At 39.0% G+C, this 22,987-nt stretch overlaps 1 protein-coding gene across 6 annotated transcripts in view; it reads right to left on the reverse strand.

The window, feature by feature from the left end:
* The window catches only part of SLC25A26 (solute carrier family 25 member 26), an 84,909-nt gene that overhangs the window by 60,714 nt on the left and 1,208 nt on the right, over positions 1–22,987 (reverse strand). For 4 of the 6 annotated variants that reach the window (XR_011905066.1, XR_011905065.1, XR_011905064.1 and 1 more), the window contains exons 2-5: positions 22,173–22,329; positions 19,974–20,083; positions 5,852–5,956; positions 4,423–4,470 (exon numbers count right to left, since the gene is read on the reverse strand). Coding sequence is in view for 3 of the 6 variants with exons in the window: in XM_072346996.1 (XP_072203097.1) it covers positions 4,423–4,470; positions 5,852–5,956; positions 19,974–20,083; positions 22,173–22,329 (420 nt within the window). In the remaining 3 variants the exon portion in view is untranslated. The remainder of the gene's footprint in view (positions 1–4,422; positions 4,471–5,851; positions 5,957–19,973; positions 20,084–22,172; positions 22,330–22,987) is intronic. The other 2 variants (XM_072346998.1, XM_072346997.1) reach the window with 2 other exon arrangements.

Raw genomic sequence — 22,987 nt, forward strand, 5'->3', positions numbered from 1 at the left:
AAACAAACTAGGCTCCGTGTTTGCAGACTGTTCTCTATTGAGCTCAGTCAGAGACTCCCTGCCTGGCTTGGTCAACAGTGTTTAAATACACCTCAGCTGGGTTCCATATTTCTCTATGTAACCTCCTTAGCATCTTCTGTTCATCAAAACTTGAAACATCAGAAAATGCAGCAGGTGAATCTTTAAAGCTCATTTTGCTTCCAGCTGTTTCAGATACCTCTCACTTTCTCCCAGGTAAGTCATTGCGGAGGAGACCTTTCTGTTGTTTGTCAGTAATTTTTCTGCAAGTTCCTCCTTTCAAGTCATCCACGAATTATAAAGATCCAACCCTCCATCTCCTCTGTCTTTAAAGAAATAATTTAGTATTCATTTTAACTCCTTCCCAGTCTACCTCTGGGCTAGGGCTCAGCCCATCTGCCCTGGTTTTGGATGTGAGAAATTAAAGCCACGCAAAACACCCACTCAGTTCTCCCAAACACTTTCACAGTACCTCACAGCAGAAGAGACACCATTTCACTGTGGCACTGCTTGCGCAAAGCTCAACATACAGATACATAAAGAGTAAAGTAATTCACTGCCCAACAAGCTACTGCACATGGGGAAACTGGACAAGGCACTTCATTTTCTCTTGTGTTGTCTTCTCATTCATAATAACATCCTTTAAGACATCTGTTAGAGTCCTGTAACATTAATGGAAATGGAAAAACTCCAAAGGGAACTCACGGTTTCTGTCTTTTTCCCATGAACTGAACATTATGGAATTTTAACAGATGTTCTACTTGGTCATAGTTAATAAAATGAATTATGCAGGAATTAAAAATCTGGCTCCATTTGCTTATATAAGATCTCAGCAGCAGAAATACATTCACATTAAGAAATTCTAGAGGATTTACAGTGCATTTACAGTCTACTCCTGTCTTGTTATAAGATGGCAGATGATTTTACAAACCAACTTGCAGGAAACACGAATACCTTTGTTTACCTGTTCATTGCCTGCTCTTGGTAGCATGATTCAGTTTCCACACCAGTGCATGCAGGCACACTTTGTCCACAGGAAAGGACGATTTTCACTTTGATTTGCTTTGGAAATGACATCATGAAAATTCCACATCTTTTCACAGCCTCCAATTTCTACCATTTATTCAAAGTCTTAGTCAGGCACTTAATAACCATACTGGCATATTGCACTTTGTCACTAAAGCTCTCCTCTTAGAGGATGGGTGCATCTTTAAGGCTACTACTGCAAAGAGAATGATACTTCATACCTTGCTCCCATTTAGATTTTAGGGCTGGTAGTTCACAGTATGTGAAAAAGTCACAGAAAAAACTTCCAAGCATGCACTTGTGCTTTGTTCTCCACAGAGGTTAACTCAAACAAAGGTAATTCCAAATAGCACTACATATTCACTTATCTTTTATCCTTTCTACTATCTGTCTGCACAGAAAGTTGTCTGATGAGAAGGAAGAGACATAAATGAATATATAAAATCAAAAATCAAATGGGGAAACTACTATCACGCCACAGGAGAAGCAACACAACAGCTAACGCAAATTAACTAGAAGAGAATAAGGCTGCCTTGAAAAGATCTACAAAACACTATGGAAAAAAAGGAAGAGATTTCAAGATTGCATTCCCTTTATAAACAAAGAGACTCATTTCCAAGCAACTGGCAAACAGATCTTTGTCCAGGCACTGAGACCTGCTTTACGTAAAGTGCAAAACCTTACCCTGATGAAAAATTAAACCTTTCTTAAAATCTAGCTCAATTTTAACAGTGCAAGAAGCTCACTATTTTCAAAGCATCAATACTCACAGCTGCTTCTATTCCTTTGAACCATGCACTGAAATCCTTCTAACCAAAAACGCACTCCACTGGAACTAAACAAAGAGGTTTGCCTAACTAAAGAACCAAAACATACAAATGAATTCTATAAGCATAAAATTCAGCTGGAGTCCACATATGCTACACAGCTACCAGGATGAGTCTGATAACGAATATAGATTTTTATCTGAAAATAGAGACTTTCCCTAAAGAAAGAAGTGTGTTTAAATAGAGGGGAAAAATACCAAGATTAAACATTGGGCTTACATTATTTCAAGCTGAAAATTCAGTACTCAGTTCTTACTTGAATGGACATTGCTTTACTATTCGGTGTCTAAAAATGCAACGTTCCTAACAGAGTGTTAAATTCAAAGATTGTATTTCATTTTATTTTTAAAAACATCACTTACGATTTGTTTCATTTTGAAAAGAAAGCACTTTTCATTTGGTAATCATTTATTTCTCATTCCATGGGACAGATTTACCCAAAAAGCAATATTTCCACACAAATCAGTTCTGAAGGATCTTTTATGAATATACATAATGGAGAGGACCCCATTAAATTTCCAACAAAGTGCTGCCATTTTGAGTAAACAAAGTTATCTCTGCAGGGTCACACACTGTGCCATGAATATGATCTGCAAATTAATTACCACCCTGACATATGTCAAAACAAATTTTAAGAAGAATGGTACCCAGTTGTAACCATGTGTTTTATCTACCTGTTAGTATGCAAAATCTGTATTCAATGGCATCTAAATGTATTCATTTATTCAGAACTCCTCAGAGAAATCAAGATGACTCGCTGGCCTTTTTTTTTTTGCCCATCTTCAAATGAAACTGGAGCGAACAACACGGGTTTAGTGAGCCAGAAAATAAGTACAGGATGAAGCTGTGGTGGGGGCTGCATTTCAGGAAAGCAGGTGTCATTTCTGCAAAAATAACTGATCTTTGAAACACTCAGAACAGCTCAAATAAACTGCAATGCACTGTCATTTCTCAGCACTACAGGGAATACTAAATGTGGGATTTATTTATTTCAGGTAACATCTACCTTAATGCCGCGTTGCAACAGGACCTGCCCTAAGAACAGTTTCCAGTATGAAGAAAGGCTTTTTAAAGTAGAGCTACTGAATGCAGGCTTAAAAGCCTCTGCAGTTAGCTTTGTGATCAACGGTAACAGAGCCAAAAGGTCTGGAAAAAAGAAAAAAATAATCCAAATCCAACTCATTCAGTTGAGTTATATAAGAAAAGAACAAATCTCCCCATTTCACACTGAGCACAGTAAGGAAAGAACACCTTATGAGAAGCAGCTGCTACGTTTTCAAAAGAAGCACACCTTGTCTCTTTATTTCAGGTACTCAAAGTGCAAGTTCTGCTTTGTTAAGAGATGACCTCCTGAGATATGATTTTCTAAGGCATTTTGGATGCCTTGGTGTATGTCAATGGGCAGAAGTAATCTTTCTGTGTGCAGGCTAATACAAAACAGCCCAGAAATGACTGTGTATATTTTATAGAATGTTACCGTTAGGAAATGTTTATTTAAAATAAATAAATAAATCCAAAATGTAAAGTTTTCAAGGAAATCATAAGGGGTAATGCAATGTGCTAGACAAGAGTTGTTAAGAAGTCACGCAGATGCCATATTTTAAGATCTGAAGTCAGAGGAGCAAAGGCCATCGGCCAGCATGGAGACTGCTGTGGGAAAACCTCAGTTGTCACAGTTCCAGACGCATGAGAAAGCACCAAGAAAAGCTAAATTCACAACTGAAGCCATGAGGGCACACAGTGAACAACAACAGGATCAGAGCCTCTGCCCACACATTAAATTCAGTGTGCCCAAACCAGGGCAACAAACCCCTACAAACGAGCCTTCCTACTTCTTTTGTAATTGGTCTCTTCAGCTCAGGTAGGGTATTAAACACTTGCATGACACTAAACCCGCAACAGGTAGTAGAGCTTTTAAGTTTAGAAACTATTTTTCTGTCAAGAATTCCAAAATATTTACAGCTTTTTGTTTGTTTGTTTTTGCCAACAGTGAAGGACATCTGACTTTGAGTTGAGTAACACCACGTCACATCCATAGACCGGATTACTAAAAGCATTTCTTCCACACATTTGGAGAGCAGAGAAAAGAGCATGCACAATCACTCCTCTATAGAGATGACAAAATCTCTTGTCATCTGTTGGCAAACACATTTAAAGAAAGTGTAAATCCGCCTGTGCCAAACCTGGCCTCATGCCACCAGTTCACCATTGTTGGCATTCATACTTCACATGAAGCAACCACAAGATTCGAGGAAGTTTCCAGTACTTTATGGTTTTCATCACATTCACATATACATTTCCATCCTATAACAATTTGGCAGCAACAGAAGTAAGCAAGAGGAGGGTAGATGTGTGTATCATAGGTCTTTCTAATGCACGTTATCAGATCCTATTTAAATTAGAGGCTGGTAACTCACCTAGAATGAAATAAGCTAATGCTTACAGATTATGGTTAGAGCAACTGAATTTAATTGTACTGCTATCACCTCTTATTAGTAAACAAAAAAAAGACAAAGGAATGAATGTTTTAAAAAAAGACAAGTGTATTTACCTCTCTTAATACTGTGCTTTTATAACCTCGATAAAGTCCTTGAATACCCTGTAAACCAACAAAAGAAAGCATCAGTTAGAATTAGTTTGCCAAAGACCACAATTTACTGGCAATTACAAAGCAAGTACTGCAGCCATACCAGGTGTCAGACCTGAGCTTCTTGCAAATTGACTATATTGATTATAACATATTTATGTATACTGTATTGTCTCATTTACAAGTGCTGGTGGGTTTTACGTTCATTTCAAAGAGCACTGTCCAGAATAATCAGTTATAGAGAAGAAAATATACCTTACAGTTAAAACTAGAAGTGCAAGCTAGCACAGTAAAATTACATCAAACTCTACCTAATGTTTGGTAAGTATCCATTATCTCACACCTATTTTGAAATTACTCCTCTTCTGCTACAGCACTTTATGCAAAACAAACACAAGATGACAACTTGTGTCCATATTCTTACCTTTGATTTTACCCAGACAAATATTTTGCATTTTTAACCAGCTGGTAACACACAACAATTGAAAATCATTTGAAAAGTACATACACAATTAATATCTTATAGGACAATTTCTTGTGCATTTTTCAAGTCTTGCAGTTCTTTGGTAAGCAACAAAGAAAGGAAAGAGAATATAATTTGGAGAGCACCACCAACGCCCAGAGAATAAAACTCTGGAGATTCTCTTGTGCAGGGCTATTGCAACAGTTTTCATTTAAAAGCAACTAAAAAAACCAAATGGATCATTAAAGAGTCATATTTATGTCTTCCTTTTCCTGTTTTTTCTACATGGAAATTTCTATAATGTATTTTCAGAAGCCATTTTCTAATGGAAGACAACTTGAAAAATGCCCCTTTTGAGACTCAGTAAAAACAGTGGTGAATAGGTTTTACATAAACAAACAGTATAAAGCTACTGAAAAGATGACCAAATCCTTTATTTAAATTATTTCTTTATTATTATTATTTCTTTTAAGTTATCAACACTGGAGGATTACTCATTTCTCCTAAGGAAACTCTGAAATAGTGTCTTTGGGATGCCCTCCCAAACCATAACCAAACTTGATGCCCTGCTGTCCCAATCAGCAAAAGTCCCTAAAGGACCATTTATAAATATACAAATAGAGTTTGAGGACACTTTTCAGCCCCCTTCCAACCCTCCTCCCATCTCCCCTTGCCTCTTATGTAGGCACCCAACATAAAAAAGTTGTTTAAAGCATACAAGCATGTGTGTTGAAGTGCACACGCGTGTGGGGAAGGTGGAGGTTTGCTTTCCTTACACATACTGTCTACTGCTTTTACCAGCAAACAAACTGATGGAAAAGTAGCAGGAGAGCACTTAACTGGAGTAAAACTGAAGAAATACTTCTACACGTGTACAGCATCAGTGAGAAGAATGAAGAAACCTCTTAAGATTTTTTTCTCTGAACTCACCTCATGGTACAAGGTGTGGGAAAGAATCCGAAAGGTTCCAGCAGAAGGTGAAACCTGGGCCCTTTGCTTGACAACTTCAGATGGAACCCGTATGAGGCATGCAACCTGCAAAAGAACAATATATTCAGACAGCAATTTCTTTTGCCGACTCTTTCTCTCTTTCACAGATACATCTGGAGTTTATTCCCATTACAGAAACCTGAGAAACTGAGAAATGTTTTCTGTAATTATATGAGTTGAACATAAGCTGATTATAAGGAGCTGATGTATTTGTTCTCAGGGCTATACGTTTCCTGAAGAAAAATTGTATGAACAGAAAAATGTAAGTACCCTTGAAAATAACACTCCAGATTTTGAATTCCAAGATAGAAGTAGATTGAGATGAAGAAAGTCAACAATAAAATCCACATTTTGAACTCATCCAGTCTTTCAGCAGGCATAGGAAGTTTTCCCCTACTTTCACAGGCCTAAATCTAGAGATTTGGGATTAAACAACCAAATATCCTAGATAGTTCCACTGTGCCCTCTAGTGACCGACAGTAAGAGACTCTCCAGTTGGTATCAGATGCACACAACACCTTCAAGGCTTAACTCAAAACAAACAGTGGGTTACATTCAAAGTGAAACACTGGACTCATTTTTTTTCTATGTAACTAACTAGGCAAGGAAGGCACATTTTGCTGGGTGCAGTAAAACTAGTTACCAGATAATAATATTATATAACTAGCTCCCAGCTTTACTGAGAAACTTAGACATGGTATTTAAGCTTTCAGGTTAGAGTTAAGGTTGTATGAACATAATTTTATGAAATGAGGATACTGAGATGCCAAAAAATTACAAGCCTCATCTTTAGAAAAATGCTAGGTTACCAGCACACGGCCCTTTGGGAAGAGCTGCTGTCTTCCTCTGATTCTGGGATTGGTGGCCAAAAACCAGAGATGCTGCAGCCCTTTGCCAGGCCTTACACCTTCATCAATCCCATCCTGTGCTGGGGTCAGCAACTTGCTGTGCAGGATTTGGCTCCTAGGAGGAAGGACCCCTTTAAAATCAAGGGTCACAAAGGAGTAATCTGCATGCCTACAATGGCAAACCAAGTCACTAACTTCAATCCACTCCTGCTGCAGAAACATGTGCCAGACTGTACAGATACACAAGTGCTACAGTAACTTGAATGCGGGTAACATAGTGTAAAGTTTAAGTTTTAGTTTCACAAAGAGACTCAGAAAAAGTCTGTTATCCCTTTATATTCCTAGAAGTTTACCAGACAACAATATCCACAAGTCATTAGAAACAGATATAACTCCATGTGCTCCTCAATTCTCAGGGTCAAAAATAACAAGTGACCCCAATATGTCAGGAAAATAAGAACTGTCAAGTTCTTTGATAGTTCAGCATAAATATTTATAGAACTTCATGCTTCATAACACTCCGTGTCCTTATATTAGCTTTTTATTCCTTAAAATAAATAAATAAACGTGGAAGCAGGAGAAAAACTTTAAAAAGACTGGGATGAAAACAATCTAGTCGACCAAGAGCGGGCAGAGAACACAGCGTGGCTTTCTGACATCTGGGGTGCTGCAGTTTTGGCAGGAGAGAGGTAGCTACAAAGTGATGTCTCCATTTCCCCCGGACTACTTGGGGAGCCTTGCATTTCAATTTAACTTTGATGTTTCTCCCATTTGAATTTGAGCTTAGAAGGGAATCTCTGGCTGCACAAGAACAAAAACAGCGAATGAGTTGTGCTGTTATGAAAGGAAATAAAGGCTCATGTCATCCAGGCTGTCAGGTTGGCTCCATAGGGCACTTCGGTACCAGAAAAGCTACAAGCTGCAACTGCTAACATCAGGCTGAAGGGTGACATTTTCAGCGTGCACCTGAACTTACAACGTGCCACCTTATTTGTTTCTACAAGTGTATCCTACTATCAATAACAATTCAAGCAGTCTTTTGATGTCAGTCAACACTAGTCTTCAGAAGGGAAGTATGGAAGACTTATTCCACACGTGTTCAGGCCACGAGCTAAAAGAAAGTAACAAATCAGGACAGATGGATACAAAAAAAAACACCTCTATTCTATTACACACAGATCTGAATCACTTCAGTGCCTTCCAGGTAGTGCTGAAGTAGTTAAAAGAACACAAGCAATGCACATCGCCACAGTTTGCTTTCTTAGCTGAAGCTCCTTTATGATAACACTGCACTGAGAGAATACCTATTTAAGCTTTCAGACACCTGAATACTGTAAGCAAATTGCCACTGCATGAGCAAGGATGAAAGATATAATTGCATGGCTGCACCACAGTGTATCTCCACATGTGTGCTTTCACCTGCATCAGCTGCTAGCTAAGTAAGTTGTTCTGCACACTACCATAAGCGTAAAAGCATAATATGAGTAAGGAAACCAAGTTTCACTCTGCTGTAATTCACAGTAGATCATACAGGTGCTCATAATTAGGTACACAAGGGCAGCTCTCCCCCACCCATAGGCTGTCCACACCTCGGGTCAGTGCCCAACAGCAGGTGCTGGTGCCAGCCAGGGCTGTTGGCAACTAAGACAGGTGTTATGTGACTGCACAGAAACACTCCTGGAAGGGCTCACAGAGAGATAAAAGCTACCAGAAGCAGGGCTAGAAACAGACACATCTTGGACAGGAGAAACAGAAACAACAGCATTCTATTCTCCAGTCTCTTTCAGTCCATCTCCCAAGCCAGTGCATGCATCAGCACACCGCATGGGCAGGATGGGAATGAAGAAAAAGAAGCTCAAGGATTTTTAGATTTAAGCTTTAAGAAAATAGCTTTGATTCTAGCTGTAGATTCCAGTTATTAGTTTACACAACAAATATACAGAAGTGACAACATTAGCATCTATTTACCTGTCTAGCCTTTTAATACTGCAAATAATTCTGAACAACAACAACAACAAACACAAAACAGTACAGAAGCCCAAAATCATTGTCTGAAATCATTACCAGATTGAACTGGTGACTCAGGTATTCAGATTTAAATCTAAGTACATTTGTAATTCACTGCCTTGCATTGGCCGGCTAAGAGATAAAAGCCAAAACAGGATTATTTTGTTAACATTTACCTAGGTATTGCTAAGACATTATATTTCCCCATTAAAAGAAGATAATTTCTTCTCTCTTGGTTCTGGAAGAAATGCTTGTTACTTGATATTCCCTGCATGCATCAAGGCTGCCATCTCCTGGTCAGATTTATGTTGGAATCAGACTTCCCTGGTTGCTTTGACTAACATCTCAACTGACCCTGATGAACGATCAGTGCATTTAAAGTCCCAGAAATGCACTGAAATCAACACAACGCCTCTTCATATGTAATGATTTAAATAGTTTGTTTCAATTTATGAGAAATCTAAATCTTATATACAGCATGATCTCATTTAAATATCAAACTTTTGTCTCCATCCTTCGTGCTCCAGGCTAAAAACCATATTCTACATGACTATATTTTGTGGATTAAGGAGAGAATCCACAACAAATGCATCACATTTATGCACCTGTTTTTAGACAAACACACTAGTTTGATCACTAACCTTGTATGCATGATCTGCACAGGAGATCTGTCCAGAAACCTTTGAAATAAGTCAGAGCAGGTGTTATCATTGCTATTAAGGGCTTATGCAGGCAATTTGGGTATATGCATTGCAGGTGTTACTCAGAACTGGGGACACAGCTGCTACAACACAATTCACAGCCCTGTACCTCTAAGGGAAGCAGCTTGAAAAAGCATTTCCTTATGCAACCTGGCACAGACCAAGCACAGCAGATGATCTGGCTCACACAATTTAAGACTCCCATTAAAGTCTGAGCACTTTTAATAAGAGAGAGATTACCCATACTCTGAAGACTGAAGTGCAAAGACCAACAGCCCAGTCTATCAAGATGTTGGCACTTGATGTGCTCTTGGCTAATGAGCTGATCCATTCTCTGTACTAACAAGGGTGTGGGTGAGGATCAAGACCAAGTTTTTTCCCACACAGTAATTAGCCAGCCAGTCTGCTGCAAAGGGGAAGAAGAGCAGTGTAAGGACAGAGACGTGTTCTGGAACACAGCAGTGCCTGGTGATTTAGGAATCTTTTCTCAGTGACTGAGTGAAGTCTAACTTACATGTCTTAAGTTTGCTTTGAAAACCAGGTACAGAAAAACACAGTGCACTTCAGAAAACTTTCCTAACACAGAACACTGTATTTATAAAGGATCTTAGTTTACCTGAGCAGGAAGTTAGCTTTAATGATTTATTCAGGTGAGCCGGGAAGCTTTAATTGATGTTCACCATATAAATGTAATTTAATACTTCAGACAAAATTAAAGGAATATACCTGGGGAGAGTTATTCTTAAATCTCATTTGCATAAATTTGTTCTTAATCAAATGAGAATCTAATGTGTGACACTATACAGCTTTGTAGCTGGAGAGCAAAGACATTACACTAAACCTCAGAGTACCAATGCAAGATAATCACTAAGCCAGCCGTTCAGGAGAAAAAGCTGCTGCACAGAAGCGGTAACAAAGAGGCCGTGACTTAGCAAAGGACATTTGTTTGGGCTATAGCCATTCTGGAAAGAAAATCCCCATCTCTCACCTTATTCTTCATGGTCAGAAAGATCACCTGCAGCAACAAAGTGCAGAAAAGCCAAGAAAAATCAACTCTAAAACGCCATTCGAGAGGAAGAAGCAACAAAATATTTTTGTCTGTTCTTTTGTTTTATTTGTTTTCAGGTGTTCATTTTTTTTTACCTCCAGTTTAGTTTCATTTTAAATTTGCTTTTCATTAGCCTTGCCTGTACTCCTGCTGACAAAAGCTACCTTGCAGTTCAGGTTTGCTTCAGAGAAAAGTACTGCTTAAAATATAGGTTAATAACTGGGACTTAATCCAAGAGTCTCAGTTTCTGTGTCAGATGCTCCCTCTATGTAGGACGTATTTACTTTCCCACTCGTCAGATAACTGAATGATTGTTTTAAGTAATAGGAAAACTAAAACTAGAAAGATCATGAACTGCATGGATTTCCCTTTGGATTTGAAAAAACAAACAAACAAACAAAACAACAAAAAAAAATTCATCTGGGTTCAAGTCAGAGTCTCTTGACAAGCCTTAAATCTGAACTTCCAGCTTTCCATGACTCTTCAAACTCTGCTTGTAAATTTATGTTTGGTTATTCAAAGCTCACCAGGACTCTGCTCTGTTGTAGTTGAAAAACTGAGTGTTTCCAATGCATTTTTATGAGATTGACAAAAAATAACTATCTAAACTCTGGCCACAACTCCTGGATTGGGAACGTTCAGTAGCAATGCAGGTGGCGGACAAAGGCTCTATTTGAGACCTCAAGATGAAAGGCCCAAGCCCTTCCAACACCATGAAAATTAACAGAAGAATGGGAATAAATGAAATACGCATTTGTGATTTGTTTCATATTTTCTTTAAACAATGAAGCCTAATCTGCTGCAATTACAGACTCCTAGCAGTTCAAATACCAGTTCAGCTAAATAATTGATGCCCTTTAGGCAACAGAACAAAAATGTAAGTATGGTCTGTAATTTGCTGTGGATCACAAGCTCAAGTAAACCCTTCCTCGCATGCTTATCAGCAGGCTCTGCTACCTGCTAAGGCACAATGGAAGTGGAGAGCTGAAGCATTAACACCTATTTCAGTATGGAAATTGTCCCCACAGAGAACAGGACCTGCCCATTATAAACATACAGTCAGCTCTCAGTTTCTGCTTTAAGTGCCAGTCTCAGAGGGGAAAAAAGAAAAAAAAAAAAAAAAAAAAAAAAGAAAAAAAAAAGTGTTCATCTTTAAAATAATAGCTCAGAATATGCTTATCTTATTTTCTCCTCCCACACTCACACACAGCATGAATGTGCCCTTCCAGCTGAGTTACATTCAGTTCTATGTAAAGCTGCTGGGGTCACAAACAGGTGACTCCACTCCTAATTTAAAGCCCACAGAGGGAATAAGTTATTACTAATGGGCCCTGGATGGGAAGGTTTAGACAACTGCCAAGCCCTCTGTCCCCCCTTTTCCTCTGACTGACACAACAGGGCCTTCATTAATTTAACTGCAGTTTCCCTATATGCTGGCAGGAAACATTTCTTCAAAGAGCAATCTCACCCAGCAAGATTCCTCAGATCTCAGCACTTCCCAGGGCTTAAAAACATACTATTGTAGAGATGATACCTTTTGCAGGGCCTGAAAGTCTCTATCATTTGGAAAACTGGAGCTTCTGCACTAACGTTTGCAACTTCCTCCAACTTTCCACCTTAGATGACTACCTGGAATTTACACAGCTGTTCTGCAGACTGTTATTTCACCCTTCATCATTGCCAAACCTATGCCACCTCCTTATTAATGCTTTCCAGAGCTCCCTTCTTCCTACTCTAGAGCATTATCCACACTGCCACACCTTTCTTTCTTCACACAGGCTGTACTGACTGAGCCCAGTGGCCTGAAGTTCTCAGCTGTCTACTTGGCCATCATTTCAGTAGCTTCTCAACTTGGGCTCCTGGATATCTCTCCCCCCACACAGCTCTTTGACTGTCCATCTAGATGCCCTAAATTTCATGCTGTGGTCCCCCTGCCTACCACTCCATCAGCCACGTCTGCTACACCTTAGAAAACTGACCAGTATCTTCTGCCCACAGACAGCAGGAATTTGTTAAACTCTTCACAGCAAGGAGAAATTCTGCTATCCCAGATGTATTAATTAATGGGCAACAAACAGGGAAAGCCTGTGAGGCTGACAAGGTTCACATTTAAACATTTACTTATTCCTACAGATATTATATAGAACACGCAAGCTTGCAAAATTAAATTGGTCTTTGCAAGATTAATCACTGTAGAGTTTTGTTTCCTTTGTAAAACTGAACCTCAAACTTAGCAGAATGTCCCACTGTTATGTACGTCCATCTTGTACTCCAGCACAGACCAAGAGTCCCACCAATTTTGATGTTCCTCAGTACAGTTACAAACAGTTGAATTAAATCCCTGAGGAGCAAAAATCTGACAGCTGAATAGCTTTGAAGTTCCAGTCTTCGTTTTCCCTAGCCATGATGATGCTTGAATCAGTTACTACCACTTCTAAACACAAAAAGCCTTAAGGCTGAAGAAGGGAAGGGCCTTAATTCAATGTACAGAACAGTCTGCCTGATCCAATCTATCCCTGTAACAATTTCACCACTGTAAGCCTGCTAAATCTATTTTAAAAGACTTAAGGAACTAATGACATCCACCAGCCAAACAGTTCTTTCAGCAAAAGTTCCCTCCCAGACTCGTGTAGTGCATCACATCCAACATAAAACTCTTTCCAAAGAGCCAGGAGGGGTCAGACTGTGTTACAGGAGGACAAACGTTAATGACATTCCAGGCAAGAAAACACAGGCAGTATTTTCTGAAAACACATTAAGTCTCCTGTTGAAAGATGACTAGTATTTTACAATGTGCTCAGTCTCTTGGGGTTAACATTGGCCCAGAACATGGAAATTTCAACTACACTGTATTTTATCAAGTATTTTCCTTTAATTGATCCCTTAGTCTTTCCTACAGCCTTTTCCTCTTAAGAATTATGGGCTTGCTCACATATGGAGATGTTCAGAAATAGCTGAGAAACCCTGTACATAATCTTACAGTGGAATATAAACGTACCTTACTTCAAAGCCATCTCAGTCATTTCCAAAACTGACTCTGGCAGAATACACTGCAAATCAGGAAATATTTTTTAATTATCTATTTCTCACTTATACTCTTCAAGCCAAATCAATTTTTCCTCTATAAATGAGTTTGTTGAGCTACAAATATTCTTAAATCAGCTGTGTATCAGTTCTGAGATGGCAGAGCCCAGAAAAAAAGATGACAACCACCATCAGGCTTCTACTCTACAAATGAAAGAAGCATGTTCCTATTGGCCTGAATTGAATTGATAAGACAAAGCAATCTGGAAAGGGCAGTGGATGAAGAAGAGGTAATACATGCAATTAAATGCAACATAAAATAAAATAAAATAAAATAAAATAAAATAAAATAAAATAAAATAAAATAAAATAAAATAAAAATCAGCTGGGTAGCTGGTTAGGTGTTTGACAGTTCTTATTTTGCTGTTTCACTCTTTAAATGTATGAATTTGCTGGCAGCATTTGTGAATCCATGCCTCCATTTGTCTTTATTTACAACCAATTTCCAGATGCAGCTTTGAGTTCCCATCCGCTCTGCTTCTTCTCCCCTTGCTCTTAACAGCATCAGTCTCACAACCATCTCACAACCATTGCTCAGCTGTGCTTTTGCATAAAGGCTTGGCAAAAATCCGACTGTGTCTGCATAGCAGACCCAACCTCAACTACATTAGTTTATGAATATCTCAAAATATCTCAAAATCCATCACAATTAATTCCAAAGACCACATACATTTTGCACTCCCCACCACTGCTCGTCTTGCTAGGGTCAGCAGGTTCCACTGCTCACCGTCTGTATGCAGCCAGTTGTGTACAGCACAGAATCAGACCCCAAATGACATGACACTGAAAAAAGCATAACAAAACACACACACACACACACACACATAGTGTGGAACTGCTGTCAAACACTGACTGCCTTTAAACTTTAGGTACTTGGAATTCCTCAGTCTGCCAGCCCATACTAAACTGGCAGGGAACAGATACAATGCAAAGCAGAAAAAACAGCTTTTGTTCATTTCTTAGTTCATCTCCTAGAAAAATGATGGTTAAAAATTCAAAGCCAGTATCCTAAAGTCTAGACAGATTGAGTGCTAAATCACCTCTTTGCTCCAGCAAATGATTCTTGACTTAGAAGCAGCTCTCCCTTGTGTCCAACTTGGTTGTTGAACTGAAACAGACATCTTCCAACATGTTCTTGGAGTTTCAAACAGCTAAAATCTTAACTCCACGTCTGATGTGAATGGCTGTGCCATCTCTGTCAGATTTGAGTCCTGCAAGTTGGTCTTCAGCAGCTTACAATGCTGCAGACACTTAGCTAATTAACCTGCTGGAGAGGCTTTTGTGACATTACTCTTTGTGGATTTGTCTGGCTCATGCTTCTGTGTTCTCCTCAGAATGGGCATTAATAGCAACTCTCCCCTCTGACCGACCCAGCCAGTCTAATGGAATCCGTACTGATATACTTTCAGAACTAGTTAACAGTTACAAAAAGATAATGCCAGGTCAAAGGGAAAAAGAAGAGGTTATTGTGTGGACAGAGAAAGAAGGCTTTGTGCCATCTATCATGTCTAAAATGCTTTTTTTTTTCTTGTTTTTGTTTCAGAAACTAAAAGCCTAAATACAAAACACTCACTTCCCTTCTTTTCAAACATTCACAATGTCTTTTTACAGAACCGTGATCTACAAACTGTACTTGCTTACATTCGGGCTTGCTCCTTCTAAGAAACAAGTTAGGACGAGTAGGGGAAGCTTGCTGAATTCCCCAGAGAGCTAATTCCTGCATTAGGAAGCCTTTCTATTTGACACATCTCAAAAGCAGATAATACGAATCCAAGTTATTAATACTGAGGGTCAGATGCTAATCATAGATGAACCACACACTTTGCTCTTATCACAGAAGCACCGCAAGTGGCAGCAAACTAGTATAACACAAGGGGGATTGGAATTTCACCTTGAAACACGTCCTCACCTTGACCCATGGAGCCACATGAAGTGACAATGGCACACCTCCCAACTACGTATTTAAGCAGAGATGAGGCAGTGAAATGAATACACAAATGCATTTCTAAGTTTTAGTTACTTCTCTCTGGAATCTGCTTCTGCTGCTACTTTGTTTAATTTATTTGAAGTATGACAAGTCAGCCATTCTCATGCCCTTTCCGCAGTGAAAAGACAAATTTCTGGATGTTTCAATTTAAACACATTAAACATCCCTCACTTCTCAATTCTGGAAAAACAGTTAAGTATGAGACTAAGCCATAAGTCTTTATGTTGAAGCCAGCCAAGCCTATCATTTCTGGAGGCAGCAGTCTCTACCTACACACTCAGAGCTATCTCTGAACACAGCTGATGGCTCCATCTTTTCCTATGAGCTTCATGCTCCAGCAAAGCCTGGTAGATAGCTTGAGGTACAGCGCTCCTGGAGTCAGACCAGAAATGCCTTTCTGCACCTGAAAGCTTGTCCAGTATTTATATGACATATGGGAGCACAGTGCACGGACACTGAAGCAGGATGGAAACAAGCCAGCCAATGAATCTACTACAGTATTGAGGCTACAGCAGCTTAAAAATTCACAAGCAAATTAATGCAAGCATAGAGTCACTAATATGACCAGGAATCTTTCAGGGTCTAAGCTACTCTCTGTCTCATGCTATCACATGCTGTGAAGACAGACCACCTTACTGCAAGCAACCTGGGATCCCACAACCTTGGGAAAATCAGAAAAAAACAGTAAGAATAGACATGATACTTAAAAGCCCCAAACTTTCACTGAGTATCCTCCAAAGCTCAGATCGTAACCATAACAATATCTAAATATTAGATGGAAAAGGCTGCTGTCAGCTCGCTTCTCTAGAACGAGATCCAAACAACTTTATTCTCACCTCCATGGAAAAGCCAGCAGGATGTAAAATTAACTGTGCCGAATCCAAGCACTTTGGCACCCACGAAGGAAACCTCATCAGACAAACTGAGACAACCTTAAACTTGTCTCATAAAACCACATTTGTAGGACGCTGGTAAGGGCAGGCTGATGGTGATTTCTTTACCAAGGTTTCTTGTAATTAATAGTATATGCCGCCATATTACACCAAAATTAAACAAAAGTCTTTACAAATTTCATTAACTCAGGATCTGTAAAAAGCACCCCATTACTATAAAACAGAACACTGGGAGGTTAAACACGCTGCTCCTTCACGGAGTTATTCACACTGCTTCAGTGTATGAAAAGTACAATTTTATAACATCTGGTTTTCCTTTCCACCCACTATGATATCATGTTTTCCAAGCACATTTGGCAGCTCACCGTAAAGATACAGGCAGACTAAACATGGAGGACAAAGTCAAATAAAAAGAACCTAAATAAATACAATTCCAAAGCCCTGGACGCAGTGTTTCCTATCTCCAAATTTCAGTTAGACAAGCAGCATACTAAGGGTTTTTTTCTCCCCCCTTGGTAACTCCTGTATTCTTCAACCTTCTCTCTTCCTTAAAGATATACCCTACATCTCTCCTCTAGAGTTTTAGCTGTGTCTTTCTAAGTCATTTTTCAAGTATTATGGGATATCCAATGTCCCTATACAGTGAGGCTCAGTTAAAGGGAAAAATAACTGTGTTTAATAGGGTCAGATGTTGCATGTACCTTTCTTTATCTCATTCCTGAAGATGAAACCTTATTATTATTATCACTGTCATATTACTGACTGTGAGCAATACTGAAGAGTGGCTATGATTTTGAAAAGATCTCCCAATTAACTAATTGATCTCATTTTCACCACGCTTTGATGCAGCGTTTTCTAAATCCTCTATTACCTCTGTTGTTATTTTTAGCTGTGCACATACAAAACGCAAATTAGTCAGCATTAATATTCACTAAGCTTAGAGGTATGCTGACATTTTACTAATGCACAAGAAAGTAGCTGACTCATTTATGCTTGCCAGAGAATGACCAGCAAGCCTAGAAATCCAAACTCCTCTTCTCAATCCTAATTTCTCTGTTTGTAAAAAGAAGTTTGGAAATGAAAAGAGGTATCTTGGTAATCCTAACATGAATGAGTCTTCAGCTTATTGTTTCCTATTTCAAAGTAATTTCTATCAAAGTAATTATTAAAGCATACAAAGGAGGGAAGGCATGTTTTCAACAACAACAAAGAAAAGCTGACAAACCCACTGGTTATGCCTTGATTAAACCTTAATGACCGATCAATAAAGCTATAATTTTCACACTGATGCAACCTGGAATAGTTATATATATTTTTATGTTTTATTACTTTTGCTCTTATAAAAAGTCTTAACCTTTTTAACTTAACTGATAAATCAAGAGATATTAAGACTTTTTATAAGTCTAAATCCCTACCTCAATTATTTTACAGCTCAGTTCTCCCATAAAAACCAAGTGGAGAAAAGCAAGCAAAAGGCAAAACCTTATTAGCTGAGAAATGGCTGTTACAACATCGTGATTCCCACACTATAAAATCAGACTACCATTTTAAAGGCTATCGTTATACATTTCTCTGGCCCTAGGGTAGCAAGAGACAAACAGATGAGGCTCAGACAAAGGCAGCCCCGAGCAACTCATTTAGCTGTGCTGCATCTCAGTTTGTCAACCTGAAAATGAAAGCAGTACGTGCCTGATTTATAAGGATCATGAGAACACAGACCACCTTGGAACACTCAGGCAACAGGTTCTGTAATCACACAAAGAAGTTATCTGTAGCCAAGTATTCTTTGGCTGATGATTAAATTATCCAGTTATGGTTCTCTTACAGAACACTCACACATAGAGGAGGCACACTATAAATAATCCACTTGCAAAAGAAGACAATTTTATTACAGAACACTGGCACATTTTCATGAATCCAATCATTCTATTCGATTCTGAAACAGCACTCCAGAACCTTAAGACACCCCTTAGATCTGCTGTTCCGTGCCATTTCAAGCAAACAAGGAATTTCAGAGCTAGGCACTACTATGGTGCGAAGAACTTCTTGCTGATTCCTAACAGCCTTTATTGGATTTCCATGGAAATAAAGCCTGTGCACTGCCTAAAGATAGAAGTTATAAGCTAACGGAGCAGAATCTCATCAAGATAAAAAGAATCTGCCTGAGGGAGCAGCACAAACACACTGACAACACAATCCCACCAACCCCTCAATCTATAATCTTCTACCTACTCCTGCACATAATCACTACCACAGCAGTATGCTGCATTCATCTATCTCCATGAGCCTGGTACGTTAAATTAAGACAGTGAGCTATCCAGTACCATTTTCACAGAAAAATAAAATTACTTGGGAATCAAAATTGAAACCATGGAGAGTAAGAAGAGTTGAACCGCTTCTCATGGGAAGTGGCTTTGCCAGGCTGCTATTAGTTCTTTAGAGCTCGCTGTCCTTCCTTAAACCTGTGGGAACACAGCAGCTCACACCCCATTTCATCACTACAATGCCAGGAAACACCCAGAGTGACAAAAACAGGAATAAGGAGGTGGACAGAGTGCTGGCAGGCACAGCACTGAACTGTTTAGAGCTGAACACCCAGCCCCAACACTGCCAAGGCACCGTTCCAAATCTGCAGTTAAAAACAAGAGGGACATCTAGAGAAAGAAAGATTTTGCTGACTGTGGAAAACGTTTGATTCAGCTAACCCAAAGCAACTCTGCTCTTTTTGTTTGCAAGAAGGAACAGAAACAGCTCAGAAAAGTGAACAAAAACTTCAGAAAGTTTTTGAAATGCAGTAATCAAGCTGGTCTGTGAATGTTGCCACAAAGGAAAGGAAGCCTCTAGGCTGCATCACAGAGCAGTGCAGACAAGTCTACATCTGGATCAGGCAGGAATGGAGGCTTTGGTCACTTTTCAATCACATCAAGAAGTGTTCTCATTCAACGCTACCTGCAGACTGCAAAGGAAGTTTCCTTCTTTTACTGAACATCACATACTAGCTCTTGCAGAGCTAAACAGCTCTATAGCTCTATGGACTGTCCAGTCATCCTGACATGATACTTTCCTCTAAGACAGGCTTTGTCAGTAAAGCAGGACATATAATTTGGTAAGTGAAGTGATGTAGCAACTTATGGTTGAAAAAATAAAAATCAACTGATGCTGAACGGTTGTAAAACAACCACCAAAAAAACCCTCTAGAAAGTTAATGCTGATGCATAACCACTATAGTGTGAAGATGTATTCATATTTCAGATCAATGCAAACTTTCACCATCTACGTCCTTAGCAAGGTTCACCAGTAAGCCTACTAACTTATATATACACTTTGTAAGAGTTTGTTTCAAATGTCAATATTTCATAAAAAATCAGTATTTTCCCAAGAACTGTCAGGCACAAACATGTCAACACTCAAAAGAGACATGGCACCAAACCAGAGCTTTTATACTGGGTTTCCTCTCCTCCCACACAGGCGCAATACATGAAGTTTTTTCTTACCACTTCCCCGAAAGAGGCAGCCACCATGTGTGTTACTGGAGTCAAGTACGATGTAGAGTCACTGTGCAGCACAGATTTCACATTCTCATAGGTGATAAAAAATGCAGCAGCTGAAATTTAAGCATACGTGAAGTCATTTGATTGTTTCTCCGTTCTCTCACTACAGAACTAGCACAAAAACATTTAGAGGTTAATTTTGTCACCTATTATTTTAAGAACACTTTTTAAAGCAGGACATTTACTTATTTACCCAAAACAGTACTAATACATAAAAGCAATCTGTAGGGAAATTCCTTCAGAAGTTCATGCCCTCAGTTATGACTGGCAAACCCCTTTTGATGTCAAAGACGCCTATTGATATAAGAAGTGCCAGAGCTTCAGGCAGTACTCAGAATTAAGATAAGGAAAAATACTTTAATTAGTCATGACTGTCCAGCAGGTTTTGCTAAGACGTGTCTTCCATATTTTCCCATATAGGTGGGAAGGGCAGAAAGGAGATTGTTCAATCCTGGTTGAACTGGACAGATGACCATAAAAAACAAAAAAGCCACTGAAGTACTTGATACGAGTATCTGCTGTCTCACAGAACAGTTTCAGTGGCAGTTTTCAGTAACTATTTCCCAGCTATGATGAGATCAATATTTTGCATCTTAGCCCCAGAAATAAATCCTTCAAAGCTTCTGAAGGACTCACAAAATTCCTGTCCAGCGGACAAGAAACACAGAAAATTAAACTGAACTTAGAAACATAAACAGTGTTTATTCACAGCAACGTTCAACTGCAAACAAAGGTACTTGTACCCTAAGGGTTACTCCTCCTAAAGACAGTTTTGGTTTTCAGTCATATGCTGGAAAGATAAAACCACAGTTCAGATTTTGAAGATGTAAATCCTGAAAATACTGACATGGCTTGCGGGGGAACAGATTTTAATTGTAAGGAAGGACTACGTGAATCGCCTTCTGCTAATCAAAAGATGCTTATCATCTCAAAAGAAGATAACAGAGCAGACAAGATAAAGAACTGAATTTTTTATATCATCTTATGAAGGACATCAAACATCTGAAGGTGTAAAGGGATTTGTCAGCAAAGTTCTCCTAACATTTACTACTAACAGCATAACTTGGTGGTTTTTCTTCCTTCACTACAAAGACAAAATGGACAAAGGCCTTATGAATTTTAGATGTTTTTCCTCTGCAGGGACAAACATTTACTTTTTTAAAGTTTCAGTTTCAAAAGTATTCCTGGCGTCTTCTGACTTTAAGTGGTACAGAGCAGTTTCTTAGGGAGAAAAAAGATACACATAACATCCGTTTAGTTTAAAGGCCTCCAGTGCTTAAGCACGTTCTGATTTATTCCAATGAATTCTGATATGTTTCTCATGCTGTCGTGACAAAAGTGTGCAGAGCAAGCACAGTTTCTGTCCCGGCACCTCAGAATGCCCTGATTAAATAGAAAGCAGATCAGAAGACAAATCCAGGAACACTTCCAAAGAGTAAGAGACTTACAGGAAAGCACCAGTAACATTTAGCACCAGCAGTTACGTACTACTTGCCCACGTGCAAACTTCAGAGCAGAGCTCATCTAAGATATGTCTAAAGAACTGGGATGTACTAATCAGTCACGTATGTAATACTGTCACCACACTGAGGTTTACAGTAGTAGGATTGATGCAGACACTTCACACAACAAAAGACACACATGAGGAAGGGAGCAAAAAGAACCCACATGAGAGATGTATACAGCCCATGACATAAGTAAGTTTCTTCAAATCCAGGTACAGACTCCAGATCCCACTCACTCCCTATCAAAGAGCCGCTGTCAGTGATCTATTTATATCAGAGCTTCCAGAAAAGTTAACTACAGTGTGAAACCAAAGTACTAAACTAACTAAAGAACAATGAAAGACAAATATGAATTGCAATTGCTTTGCAAGCATTTCTGTTCGGGCAAGTTCCAAGCTGAAATACAGCACTAAGGTCAGAAGCACAACAGAGCTTTTCAGTGTGGCAGCCTTTCCTCTAGGCACCCTCAGAACGTTTCCCAATGTCATACAATTCTAAAACCTGCTCTTCACAGCTGGGTGTTCTCTCACAGAATCAAAGTAATCATCTGCAGGAGAGGAAGCCACAGACATGAATGTCCTATTCTATGTAAGTACCCACTCTGAGGAAGACAAAGCATAATCCAAACAACATTTACCATTTGGAAAGGATCCTATAGCAGTGGAAGGAACACCAGCATAGATGCCACGAAAGCCACCAGCTTTCCTAAATCCTTGGGCACTTTGCAGTCTGGTTTTTACAGTATCCAGAGGAAAAAGGATCAAGTCGACAAAAACACCAGCAATTCCACCAGCCTTTAAGATAAAAATCAGAGACTAAAGTACATTAATATTTACAGGAGTTAATATACAATGCTTGTCTAAGCAACTGAGGCACACCAAAGCCAAGGTACTATTATTGAATATATAACTTCTGAAGTCAAATTACAAACAGATAGTCTTACCCAGACTCTGTAAGTTCACTAGCTATAACAAGAGAAAGAAAGGTTACAGCATTTAACCATATTAAGGTAATTCTGAAATAACCTCATTGTGTTGAGAATCACAAGTAATCACTGCAACACTTATTTACCAAACACAGAATCAAGACAGTAAATGCTAGATGTCAAATTGCCACAGAACAGAATAACCAATGCCTCCAGGAAACCATATGATAAGATGAAGGAAGACATAAGCAATCCTGCTTCCCCTGCAACCACCTCAAGAATGCACATTCGCATTTCATAGCAAATTTCTTCATTTATAGTGTTCCTGCTCACCAGCATAAATAAAACTACTTTATTTTCTTCTGTTGACAAAAGCATATAGAAAAAGAAGACAAAATGTTTTCACAATCACAAGGAAATGCATTCTCCTTTTCCAAAGCAATTCTTAATACCAAACTGTAATGGCAATTTCAAATAAAGCTCAGTCTTTCTTAGAGCCTGGGTCTCTACTTGATTTTGTTTATAAA

Source organism: Excalfactoria chinensis, chromosome 12 (genome assembly GCF_039878825.1).
Source record: "Excalfactoria chinensis isolate bCotChi1 chromosome 12, bCotChi1.hap2, whole genome shotgun sequence".
Classification (NCBI taxonomy): Eukaryota; Metazoa; Chordata; class Aves; order Galliformes; family Phasianidae; genus Excalfactoria; species Excalfactoria chinensis.